The sequence below is a fragment of the Drosophila guanche genome, unplaced genomic scaffold (assembly GCF_900245975.1).
Source record: "Drosophila guanche unplaced genomic scaffold, DGUA_6, whole genome shotgun sequence".
Lineage (NCBI taxonomy): Eukaryota > Metazoa > Arthropoda > Insecta > Diptera > Drosophilidae > Drosophila > Drosophila guanche.
In genome coordinates this window covers 763754-777534 of record NW_022995751.1, presented here as the reverse complement: position 1 = coordinate 777534, position 13781 = coordinate 763754, and the positions used below count along the sequence as shown (strand labels likewise).

The following is a 13781-nucleotide window of genomic DNA, read 5'->3' as shown; positions in this document are numbered from 1 at the left end:
TATTGCAAGGGGATTTATGAGTAGACACAAAGCTGTTAAAGAAAGAGCTTTGCTAGGAAAAGTTAATTAAGAGGAAAGCGTTGAATATTCTCACAATTAATCCTGAACTCATTCGACTGCAATCATCTCAAGTTTCCCTTAAACATACATTGATCATAAACATTATTAAGAAATATAAAACTGGTAGCTATGATGAGATAGAACTGGTAGCAATTTCCGACTTTCTATATCTCCCCTTTTCACTACATCAAATTCCAATGGGTACAGCCAAAACCTCAATCAATTCCACGGTAGTTCCCCTAGAAGATACCCATCTGTAGACCCATTCAATCATAGTACCAACTCGTGATCGTCACCGTGTGGATCGTGTGACTCTTTTGAGTAAATCACATGTGATATTTAGCAAATTCATCTGCCATATAAATGCGAAAAGAAATGCTTATACATCACGCGCGCCAGGGCTATCTTTTAGGGGTTTATTTTTGGTAAAAGTAGCCAACGCTGTTTGGCTGATAAAATGCCACAAAGTTATCGAGAGTCATTCAGAAATTCAACAAACACTGACGTCATTATCTAAAAACCCAATTGAGACATAATCTTTGGCTCCAACAGTCACTTGTTTTCCGCTGGTATGGAAATGAGGTGGAGGTGGAGGAGGCAGAGAAGGAAGTCTAATCCGAGTGCGAATCTTAATTCCAATTCCACTTCCAATCTCAATCCCATCTTCCGCCGCAGCTTCTTCTTCAGTTAATTGGATTTGTCAATATTGTCTTGCTTTTGGTCAATAATATATTTTATGGCGGCACGTGTCGTCCCAGCCAGCAGCAAAAAAGCAACAACAAAGAGTGGGGAAAATAAATAAAATTATAATGAAATGAAAAAAAGGTTGCAAAAAAGCAAAAAACAATTCACAACAAATGGCAAACTATTAACGCGTTTGTTTACACGCCACAACAGAGCGACAGCCCAAACAGAAAACATTTAAATGATTGTCATATATAATTTTTTTTCGTTTTTTTTTGTGCAGAAAAACCACAGAGGAGAGGAAGTCACAAGAGAGGGAGGTGTAGACCATTAAGCACTTATCATAAATTGGCCAGAAAGATCGCAGCACCGGAGGCAATAAAACTCAATTTAAGTATGAAAAATTAAAGGTATTTTCGGTTTTGTTTTTTTAAATCGAATACAAGATTACGCATACGACGTTGATGGTAAAAGAGAAGTGATTTATATGGAAATTAAAAGATTAGTTATATAATCGGGCAAGTAGCTCGAAGAGAAAACCTTTCTATCAATGAACATGGAGGAACATGCAGACAACTCACCTCTCTCCCATTTACAATTCTCCCTCAAATCTTATTGAATCCAAAACATATGTTCCTTCATTTCATAGAAATATCTCAAGAAAATACAATTAATGATAAAAATATTTTGGCAAATTTTTGGCAATGTTTTTTTGTAGAATTTGCACATATTGTTGAGGGCTCATCGTCATTCCAGTGGCTACTCCTCTTCCCACAACCGCTGTGCACCACACACGTTTCCAGTCACAACTAAAATTCCAGACAGACAGCGAGACAGACAGAAAATGTAGACAAGTCAGCATAAATCAAACAACCTGCACACGCGCTACACAAAATTCCAAAAGAAGCAAAAACAAAATACAAAAAAATGCAAAACCTCAGCAAAATCCGATACTTTGTATACGATCCCCATCCCCACACCGATCCCGATCCGATACGAATCGCATTGAAAAAAAAGGGGGCGACGGCCTCTCCGTCTCTCTAGACATTGTAGGAATTTCGCGTAAACAAGAGATCGGCTAGAGATAGAGAGAAAGAGGCTACAACCAGTGTAAAAGAGAGGGAAAACAGCAGGCGAAAGTGAGAGCAGCTCATTGCAGTGTCTAAAATTGGAGCGAAAATGCGATTTTCCATATTCGAAAAGGTGCCCCGTGTACCCCCATTTATCTTGCATAAATCAGTGGCAACCATCGGGTGTCTCGAACGGGGGAATCATCGTCTCAGGTTGCCTGCCCCAGAGAGCCTCATGGTTGATGTCTTGCATATGGCAGAATATTGTTGCGCGTGCGGTCAAAAGTGGAACACAAAAAGGAGGCAGACGATTGTGGGGTAAGCTGAAGGTTGTTTGCGGGAAGGCTGTGGGTGAGTGCTCCAGGGATCATGTGGGAGGTGGAGGGGCAATGTATTCGCATGTGGGCGTGCACTTTGTGGCGCGCGTGCATCTATTTGTTTGCCCACGAGTGTCTGTTTGTTGTTTAACCTCCACATCAAAACAGATGGCCAGACGGATGGCCCAGAGAGGGTGTTGGGTGAGTGTTGCATTCACAAGTGGCTATTCACTTTATACACTTTCGAGGCGGCGGCGGCGGCTTTTGACGAGTTTCCATTGATCAGAGCAGCGTCATGGGAGGAAATACGATATGGGAACAGACAAAAAATGTGAATGAACATAAAGACATAGTGGGAGCGAGGGATACTCAGCAGAGGGCAGTTCGGTGGCTGTGCCGCAAAGATAGCTAGCAAACAGATAGATAAGGAGGTGGGAGTCTGTTGCGTGTGCGTGTGCGCCTACCATATGACGTATGAGTGATGTGATGCTTTTTGAATAACCAACCGATTCGTACACACGCGGCGTATGAGTGATATTCGTTACTCGATTGAATTTTTCTCAAAAATATATACAACATTTCTTTGGTATTTTGCTGTTTGCTTGTTGTTGGTAGTAGTACCTGATATGCGCGGAGAGTGGTGGAAACGTGTAAATTCCGGCACATGTTCGGTTGAAAAGGAAATGGGGCGGAAATCGGAGAGGCACGAGTCGGAGAGGCCACAAACAACAACAAAAGTAAAATGTTGGACCATTTAGACGGGGGTGATTCGTTCAACAGGTGGAACGTGATGGTAAAGTGATCGTAATCTGTAGACCATTTGTTCTAGATTTATAAATGTGTTTCACAGCTGAATGAGTCATCAAAGAAATGGCCAGACCTTTTCCACGATCATTTCTCTATCCCCTCCACAAAAGGAAATCCAATACACACTCATCACACATTCAGCAAACAATCAAACAAATCTGAACAAAAATAAACCCAGAGAAGCCGATAAAAAAAACCACAAAAATAGCAACAAGATCCAACGATTACATTACCAAAAAAACAAATAAAGAAAATCAAACAAAAACTGAACCAAAAATAGTCTTCGCCCACAAATAGAAATTGCAATGGCAGCAGAATCTCCTCTCTCCCCCAACATATGATCGCAAAATTTAGCGCATTTTTCAACAGAAAAGCCATAAAAATTACTGTTGCTATTTGTATTTGAACATTTGAAATGTTTGGCTTAGCACAAAACCCGAAATGCAATAAAAAGTCGGGGGCACACACATAGAAACGGAGAATGAGAACACGACCGAGAGTATTGGGGCCACGACAGAATGGTGCACAAACATTGGAAATTCATGGGCAAACAGCGGAACAGAAAATGATTTATGCAAATATAATAAGCGTCCCATCTGAATGGCACAGCACCGCACCGCACCGCCCGCTCCACCGTTGTGGCGCTCTAACATTTTTCTAATTTTTTGTTCGGAATTTCGCAATCGCTTCAAATAGCGTTCACGTGCGATCAAGTGATCGCTTCATGTGCCAGTCACCACCACAGTAGGCGGTGCCAATCACGGGGGCAGTGCCATGCCACCCCACCCACTGTCCCACGAGAAAGCTTCAAATGAGTTGAGCAAATGTTTTTGCGCCCAGACTTCGATTTCGTTCAATCTAATTTATCGCTGCTAGTTTTTTGTGGAATTTTCTTCCCACTGATAGAAATCTCTGACGAACGAACGAACACGCCCACAAAGTGTGTGATGAGATGAATAAAATCTCGAATCGGTTTTAGATGAATGAATGAATTGATGAATGAATAGAGGATGTAGTTTCGCAAGAGAATGAATGAGTAAAGGAAGTGCTTGAATGGGAGATTTGCATTAGAGTATTATAAAAGCTATTTAAGAAAAGAAAAATTTGTTTTCAATCAATTATTGATATTCGAATGATTCATTCCATTCCATTCATAGTTCCACACTTTATCTTTATCCAAATTCTAGTGGCTTTCTTTCCACTTTATATCTCTCCGCATATCCATTCATCGTTCTGGTGTTTTCCCCCACACTCAATTTCTATTATTTAATCATTGATTCCCTGTTGCATTCCATTGTGCCTTCAAACAAAAAGCTACTTTATCGCCGCTGACCTTGAGGCAGCTCCAATGGGCTTCGATTTGATTGGAGGGGGCTTATCACAACGCACCCATAGAGGAGCATTCCACAGCAAGCGCAAGAAATACAATCCAACAAAATACTAGCAGAACGAAAATAAACTTTTTTCTTTCTGGCAGGTGCAAAAAGCACTCTGCGACCAAAGATTAGCAAAACAAAATAAATTATTTATTAAATAATCGATACAATGGAGCAAAAGAAACGGAAATAGAATGGCTATAAAAATGTTCCCCTATCGATAAGCGGCAAAAGTGCAACTGAAATAATTAACAAAACATTGCCAAAATACGAAAATTTCGTATATCTGAGTGTGTGTGTGAGTGACTGAGTGTTTTGAGTGTGAGTTTTTGCTGATAGCATGAATGAAATCATACGCCCGGCCCGGCCCGGCCCAGCCTGGCCCGGCCCGCACCTCCCATCTGTCCCTTAGGAGAGACTCTGCCGTCAGTGCGACGCCACCTGTTGAGCTTCGTGCTCGCGGTCTCTCTGCCACGCGCGAATAAATTTGTTTATAATTCCCCAGTCCCTGAGACCCCGCCCCTTATCAACGCCACCGTCCGCCCTTATCTATTTGGTCTTCTGACATTGAAAATCCACCGAGTAACGCGATCCACGATCTAAAACATGAAACTTAAATTAAAGGTGAAGGAACTTTTTCGACGGCGTGTGCTCGCGCTCTCATGATGATGATCATGCGCTTCGAGGGAAGCTCTGTTTAGGTTCTGAAGCCCATCTAAGTCGTAGACCTTCTCGCAGAACCCCACCTCCTACCCGTCTTGAGTGCGTGACTCGGGCACGCGTCTGTGTGTTCATGGAATTTTTCGACAGAAGAACTAATGAATACATTTCACATTTCGACGATTTCGCCCGACTGATAATCAACTTGTGAAATTCCCAGGGGCGCGTTTCCATTTTGTCACCTTCGTTTAATTAAAGTTTTTGGCTAATTTCGTGCAAAATATTTTGTTAAACAAGTTGTCAAAAATTTAATACGATAAAAGGAGTTGGTTTCTATTGATTCATTAATTGGAGTGGTATTCAGTCGCGATATCTCTCAAAAGGTTTAAAATAGAAAATCTTTTATGTTAGTGCTATAATTTTTTATAACTACTTAAAGTACTTTTTTGCACGTTCATTTAAGAGTATCAGAGTCAAGTAATATAAAGAAGGTGTAAGAAACGCCAAGAAATAATTCGGAATTAAATTGTAATCATGCCCAAGTAAACAAAATGAATAGTCTCTGAATGGATTATGCCAATAAAACCATCTAACACAGCAGCCCCATGATGAAATAGACTCCAAATGAAACGAATGAGCTACACAATAATTTCATAAAAAGGCAAACAAAATGATTGACTCGCGAGCATTCATTAACTGGCAATCTGAAATGTTTATAAACAAATTATAAATAATCTGCCAGTTATAATAATAAAACCAATTTGCTGTTTCGAGAGTTGTCAAAGCCTATCGGAAGCATTGAAACTTCAATGAGACCATACCAACATTTCAAAGTTTTTCGATCGTTTCGCATTCTTAAATCCCCGTATCCAAATCCGAGCAGGGCTGCTGCTGCTGCTGTGGCTGCTCGTGTGCTGTCTATTGTTTAAGTTATTAACAAATACAAACAACCACTTAGCTTTGAATATGATTTCAAGCATTTGGTTGCCTAAAAATATACATCAAAGCATTCGACGGGCGGGACGTGTACGAATGTACATAGAGTACAACGATACGATACGCTAAAGAGTGGCCAAAAATAAATATTGAGAGGTCTATTTATAAAGTCGCAAAAGGCAAAAGCAAAAGCCAAAGCCGCGCATCCGTTCCGTTCCTCAATTGCACACAAATTGAAGTTTCTATATATACCAGTCGTAGCTGTAATGTTAATTGGCATCGCTCGGCCGCATCGCGAGTCCGTCGTCTTCGAGTGGAGTCTAGACTTGAGACCAATCTGTCTTCTGTAAATATTCTGTAAAGTGTACCTCGTGCTGATCACATGGAATATGTTGGGGTATACTGTACTTGAGAGGAAAGATGTAACAGCACGATCGGGATTCCTCTGATAATTATCATTCATAAAAAATTGCAGCCATAAATCAGTACCTTCTAAAAATGATGTGGAACCTACAATTCTGAAGGTATACATATGCCGCTTGGTAGAGTCTTCCATTAAACAATTGTCTTCATTATTATTAAAAATCAATAGAACTGTATTACTTTTTCAAAATATAGAATCTATATTTTGGTAACGTAAAAAGTGTATCTTCTTTTTACAAAAATAATTCCTTTTTACAGACAGAAAAGGAAAAACATTAATTTATCCAAACACTTCCTCTCATTGCAAGAAGAGTAAAGGGTATGCCCTAGTCTTACAACACTCAAAAAATCAATTTCTAACACAATTTCACAATTAGATCTTTCGAGTATTTCCCTTTCAACATCAATGGACCCGCTTCTTTGCAGCCTTTTATCCATTGGCAGAAATTGAATTTCGTAATTAAAGATACTGAATCCGAATGCTGCTTGAGATGATACACAGATATAGATTTTTCGAAAGGTTTATTCTCGATTTCAGATACTCGAGAATTTGCATTTTACTTATTAATTATGCAAGCGGCAATGACAGATATTTAAACGATTTGCGAACTCAATTGTGCAAAAAACCGAACAAGCAAAAATACACACAGCGAAAGTAACAGTAATTGTCGCATTTGCAGTTCATAAATCAAGTAGCGAGCGAGTACGAGAGTATCTGACAGATACAAATAGCGTATGGGCCCCGCGTTCTATGTATGTATAATGATGACGACGTCGTTTACGTTCCCATTTACACTCAACTCATCAATTGCGTAGTTTTACAGCCGCCACACACAAAAGAGAGAGCGCACAAATCATTATCGATAGTCGTGTGTGCTGAGAGTGTTGTGGCCGCATTGATGCACATTTTAACGTTTAACCAGTAGCAGGGGAAGGAGCATGGGCATAGTCAGACATACACCTCCTGCCCATCCAAAATAGTACGCAGTTTCTGCAGCTTTGGATGTCTATATATAAGTACACTGTGTGGCAATTAGCGAATCGAATGCGTAATTCCTAATGGCGCATATTCCAACCCTACCTTTGGATGCATATGGCAATAAGACAACTTTTCTGAACTATCCTGAACTATGCACTGTAAATATGTATAATTAAAACATGTTTATTTAATGATCACTCATATCTATAGACATGTTTACACTCGATTAGTATGACAAGAGGGACTTAGACAAACAAAAAATACTCAAGAGTTCACTTGGGATCGTAGAAATCACATAATCAATGAATGTTGTAACGAATGTTTTTAGAAATAGTCATGAATGATTGGCAATGAGTGGGAATTAAACAAGTTTAAGACTTTCCTTTGAGATTTTGTTCCCCAGAATTCTACATTCAACAAGCAATAACAACAGAATTTTCCACGTAATTTTAGCATTTATCCATGAATGCTGCACACTTTTCGCACATCTGTTTTCATTTGCCAAAGTGCACGCGTGCAGCTAATGCAATTTCCAAACAAACCCACCGCATTTCCTGCAACGCCCAGTGCCTGCCATTCCCCCTCCCCCATTGGTAGTTCCTGCCACCTCTCTGTCTGTATCTTTTCAGTATGCTCAAGTCATTTAGGTTGTTAATTAGTTGAAAACTAATTAAGCAAATGCTAATATTTGGCATTCAATTTGGGAATTGGTTTGAAAATATTTGCAGTTATCATTTTATTGAGTTGAAGGGATTTTCCATGAGTTTAGTCTGTTTCCTGATGGGTATTATTATTGCGTGGCTTATGTAGGTGCAAAACGCAATTTCCTAATGTTTCTAGTGCGCATTTTTGTGGGCCAGAGGCGCCAGAGCCAAAAGATTAGACAAAAGCTAATGACTTTTCATACAGAACTATATACATACATGTGTATAGATGTTATATAATATATGCATATATGTATATGGGTCATGAGTAGCGATAAGGTGGCCCGCCGCCACATGTGAGTACTCAGTGAGCCTCACGTGAATGCGATTTCTGAATGATTTACGAGCAGCGGCACTGAAAGTGTGGAATACTCACTCGTATCTTATGACCGCATGGAGGGCTCGACTGGATAATGTCTCCTGTACAACGTATAGCCATAGGCAGGCAAACATATGTATCTTCTATATATCTCATGAAAATTCAATTTGCATAAATAGGAAACGTGCATAAATCAAGCGCCAATTGCAAATTGTGGGAACATTGAGTGCTAGCAAAGGAGCGACGGGCGAGTCTCTGTCTCTCTGCTGCCACTGCAAATCTTAGCAGTTGATCAATTTTAATGGCCATATGCCACTGGAATTACACGCGGGACTGGAGGTTCGAGTGTCGAATGGATGGTGGTTCGCAGAACAGGGCCATAAATGGGGCAGGCAGGCACCTGGCAAAACTGCTGCAATATTCCAACTGCAAATAAACATAAGCCGCCACAGTCCGGAGTTCAGAGACCACACACACGCGAGTTCCACAAACACTGTGGGGACAGTGGAACGAAGTTGTCCTAACAATATGAATGAAAATGGTAATGAATGTAACAGTAATGAGAAGATCAAACGTTTTTCTTTAATTCCATAAATTATGCAAAATTGCATATTTTTCCATGTCATTGAAAGCCTTTGACTAGTCTTTGCTTTCTGTTTTTAGCCCCACTGTACCACGTACGTAATGCACGAAATGTTTATCAGTGAGCGGCAGCGATTATATTGGCAATTATATCGCCACATTGGCGCCTCGCACGTGACTCGTTTCAAGTTCATGCGAAGTAGAAAGGCGCGGGGCCTGCAGAGGTGCAGAAACACAAGCAATGTTGGCATAATCACTCCAGGAGACAGCTCCAAAGGGGGCAGCACCTGGAACTGCTCAAAAAGGGGGGTGCAGGCGACAGCTGACAGTAAAAGAAATCTTATCTAAGGCATGTCGGTGGCCAGGCAGGCAGGTGATGGGAATATGTAGGTGCATGAGCCATGGCTCATGCCAAGGACACCAACAATCGACGCAAACTTTTTCTGCACTCTCAAGTTCAGACGCAGCAGGGGGACAGGTGTGCAAGAGCTGTTGACGGCACTTGTAGGTCAAGTGGTAGAAAATCCTTCCGATATTAAAACGTAAGGATAATTCATAAGACATTTCATTAGAATAATTCATACTTAAGCCCAACCTCTTACTCATAAAAAATTAACTGAAATATCATTTAAAATGTTGCCAAAAAGACTGCGAACAATTCCCAGCAAATCTCTTCCACAATCCCACAGAAACGTAGACAAACCATACAACCTACGTGTACCGAGTATTCCCAGTATTTATGCTCATCAAAAAAATCACCATTCCGTTCCGCCAAAAAAAGAAACCCGCCTGCCAGCCACCCCCACTGCCTAGTGTAAACAATCAGGCTTTCGATGATTGTGCAAAAATAATACAACGGCCACTGCGATGACTTTTTCCCTCTTTCTATTTGCTTTTTTTGTTGTTCATTTTATTTATTATTTGCTATATTTCACAATATTGCGGGTTCTAGTGCTGGTTGCTGCTGGTGGTGGTGGGGGGACCTGTGTTTGCCATATTTTTATTTATTTATTGATCACTTGATTTATGTGGAAATTCTGTTGATATTTTTAACATTTGCTGATGAGTTTTCTATTTATGTTGCTGCCTTGAAACTGCCACTGCCGGCACAGCGACTGTCTGTAGATACAATCGATAAATACATAGATACATTTTGAAGGTGTATTCCAGTATTTCATAAAAATGGCATTAAATGGGGATTTAAACTGCCAAACGTGCGGCATTTGAAGTGCGCCCGCCGATTCGGGGAATCGTGAGGTGTACCTTCCCGCCAGCCAGCATTTGGGGCCAACGAGGAGACACATGAGGCAGCAGTGGCGGGGGGCAGCGACGCGACTCACCGCAATTTCAAATCAATTATGACACTGAGCCTCCAGTCTCTCTCTTTCCTTCGTGAAAACTGGCGCCACTCCGATTGTGTGTGTGTGTAAGAAGGTGAGTGTGAAAAGGGGTTATGAGTGCGCCTCGAAATGTGAATAGCAGTATGAGTGCCTTCGAAATGTGAGTGTGAGTACGAGTGCCACAGATATTATGAGTGCCGCAGGGAGTCAAGTGTGTTGTGGGGCAAGTGCGACGCACAAGTGCGTGCCCTAAACAAACAGCAAAAGCCAAATGGTATTTCAAACGGAAGTGCCGCCGCCTCTAGCGTCGGCCTTTGGCACCACCACCACCACTACCGACGCCTCCAGCTCCTCCCTTGACACCGCCACCAGCTCCGGCTCCAGCTCCAGCACCGACGCCCACATCCATGCCCACGCCTACGTCTGCCCCTCCACCTCCTTGGGCAGCGACTTGACTGCCAGCTCCAGCGGCCATGCCCATACCCGCCTGAGCAGCCTCAGCAGGCCCTTGAGCTGCAGCAATGCCCTAATTTTTTTTTTAAGGAATATTATTAGAATGCGATAAGGTTGAGGCTAAGTTTTTGGGTTTGAGGTTTTCCCAAAGAGAACGGGTTGAATTTTCACATTTACAGACTCCTCTTCAGCATAGAAGAAATATTCTTGAATTTGAAGAATAAGTCGAAACATTTTGAGAATTTGGAAACAAGAAATCGGTCGGTTGGTATTCAGCTTAATCTCTCAGAACTAACCTCTACAACCCACTAAAAAAAACTCTCACCATTAGCAGAGCCAGCGCCATCCAAGTTAGAACTGGAACTTTCATAGCGAAAACAGCAACTTGCAACTTGTTGGAAGTTTAAACAGAAACTATATATCATTCAAAGTGATCGTTTGGGCTTTATATAGTAAGCTTTATGGCATGGTTGGCAAGCCAAAAATATTTTGTGGCTGTAATCCAAACGAAAATCTTGAAGGCATCAACAGCATTCCATGTAATAGGTTTCCCCTTGAATGCTGATAGGAATCTCTATCTCTGTGTGTGCTTCATGCATGCGACTTAGCCTGACTTTGTATGGCATTTTTTATAATAAAAATATTAATAAATTGTATTGTTGACAATCGTTTAATTACTCCCGTGCCCTGTGCATGTTTTTGGCGTGCGTCTATTAATAAATAACTAAATAATTAACGAAACGAAACGAAGCAACAACCAGTACCCAGTTCCATCGATGAGTAAAGTGCTACCGAATGATGACATTGTCGTTATAATATAAGCGCTTTCTGTTGCTGCTGCTTCTATTGTTATTGTGAAATTTATTAAGTAATTGTGCAAAGTACAAGGTCGAGGCAAAAAACAAAAGCAAAATCCAAAAAAAAACCCACGACAAATCTAAGGGAAAAGTGAAACTCATTTTACAAGAATAGTTCCCCCATATCTTATCGAAAGAGCAGGTCCCCTGCTGTCCACTCACTTACTCACTCTTTTCGCAGTATAATCGTTCATTCTCATTCGGTTTCCATTTAATTGATGATGGAGAGCACACTAAATTTCCATGAAATTCTATGAATTTTATACTATCTCGTCGAATTGAAATTTCATTAGAACGAATTGATCAGGGACCAGAGATTGATGGTCAAAATGGATTTTGAGGAATTATTTGGACCACTAATTGCATATATTAATTCGCAGAAACCATTTGTAAAGGTGTTTAAGATCAAATTATACATTAAAGAGATTTTGCTGCTAGAATTCCCATAATGATTTTATTTACTGCTGATTTAATTTATTACTGCTGCATTTTCCAGGCAACACTGCAACTCCTATGGCACTTTTTCCCCCTGTAGACACTACCGTGCGTCATTGGGGGATATTTGCAACACTGATAAACAAAACAATTACATTAAACAATCGTCATTACACACGGAACACACTAGGCAGCTGCAAATTCAATGATTTTTAGAGTTAATTTGTGTATTTGTCGTGTGATTGCGAGGGGTTGATAGAAGGGGGTTCAAAGGCCTGCATCTGTGGGCATCATTAAAATTTAAACAAAAAATTAAATAAATAAAAATAAGCTGCATGGCAATTGGCAAACTGCAACTGCAACAAAATAGCAATACAAAACGAAAAACGAAGCTAAAGATACACAATTAAATTAACATAAAGGATTTACCCAACCGATTTGGCTTAAATTTTTCCAATAAATACATGAAACTGTTGCTCATTGAATTTAAATGGAATATCTTTGGGTACACAAGAGTTTTTCATATTAGATCATGTATTTTGAACAACCATTCCTATGGTTACTAAGCCCCATGCAACAACGTGCCGACCCGATCCGAAAGTGTATATGAAACCGCGAAAACACATACACCAGACAGCATCGAAAAATAAATCTATATAAACAATAATATATATATGTATGTATATGTAATATAATATGAACATCGTTTGTCATTGTTATTGGGTGCCCCTACCCGCTGTCATGTGGGTGGTCGCAGTAATGGGGCAATAATCACCGATTATCACGTATCTCAATCCATACAAAAATATAATAATAATACCAGAGACAGGCAGGGAGGACAGTGCATGCTGTGGCATCATTAAAAATTAAATCAAAATTAAATGTTCATCAAATGCAATAAAAATCAAATATGTATGTAAATCCCTGTGTATGTGTGCAAGGCTGGTTTTTTTCCTGGGTTTTCTATATGCATTTTTATTTACTTTAGTATGTATTTCCATTTTCTACTATTCGGAGGGGAATCCCATTCTCGGAATGAAGCAAACAAGTTTATGGTTTTGTTTTGGTGAACAAAAAACATCATAAATCGGAATTTTTTGGAGGCGAAAACAAATTATTGCGAATTTATAATAGTTCCGTGCATGGGAAACCATTTAAGGATTGCATTAAAGACATCTATAGATGGAATTGATGTACGGAAAAACCTCTAATTCAAATATGGATGAGACTTACCAGGAAAATGTAGGAGTTATTTAGCTGTTCTAGCTTCTAAAGTATCATCTGTCTTGGCATGATATTTATTGATGATCATCCGCTTGATATTCTATAGGTATAAATCAATTATTCAATAATATTTACTATTAAACAAATAGACCTTGTCTTTACCTGCATTATAGAATCAGATTTCTTATCATGTAAACTGTAATTAAAGAGAAAAAATATATATATTGAATTAAACATATTATTCACAAATCAAAAGCTTATTCAAATTACTCTATCCCTGGAGTCCGTTACCCTGGGAGTTATTCGCATAATCGCAAAGATACAGAAACATGGGGGCTGGGACTGCTAAGCCGAAGCCACCTCATATCTGCCGGCATATCATGCTTATTTTGCGGTTTATTTTTTTTTCTGAGAATATTTGACGCGTACGTGTGACATATTTTCTGGAGGCGCCGCCGATAAGGCGCTTCAGACGCTCCACAACAATAACAATACGCGGCAATACAAACAAAGCAAAAACAACAAAAACCAAATATAAAAACAACAATTTGCAAG

The 13781-nt window shown here is 40.0% G+C and overlaps 1 protein-coding gene and 1 long non-coding RNA gene across 2 annotated transcripts in view; both read right to left on the bottom strand.

The window, feature by feature from the left end:
* LOC117587240 overlaps positions 1-13322 on the bottom strand; it is a 121649-nt gene extending 108327 nt beyond the window's left edge. Inside the window, exon 1 of the long non-coding RNA XR_004574048.1 lies at positions 13236-13322. This is a non-coding gene — a long non-coding RNA (uncharacterized LOC117587240). The remainder of the gene's footprint in view (positions 1-13235) is intronic.
* Positions 9816-11119, bottom strand: LOC117587238 (glycine-rich cell wall structural protein 1). The gene is made up of 2 exons (XM_034277807.1): positions 11036-11119; positions 9816-10783 (listed from the first exon to the last, which is right to left on the bottom strand). The coding sequence occupies exons 1-2, from the start codon at positions 11078-11080 to the stop codon at positions 10559-10561; spliced, it is 270 nt and encodes an 89-aa protein (XP_034133698.1). The 5' UTR covers positions 11081-11119; the 3' UTR covers positions 9816-10558.
* Positions 13323-13781: the final 459 nt, after the last annotated feature.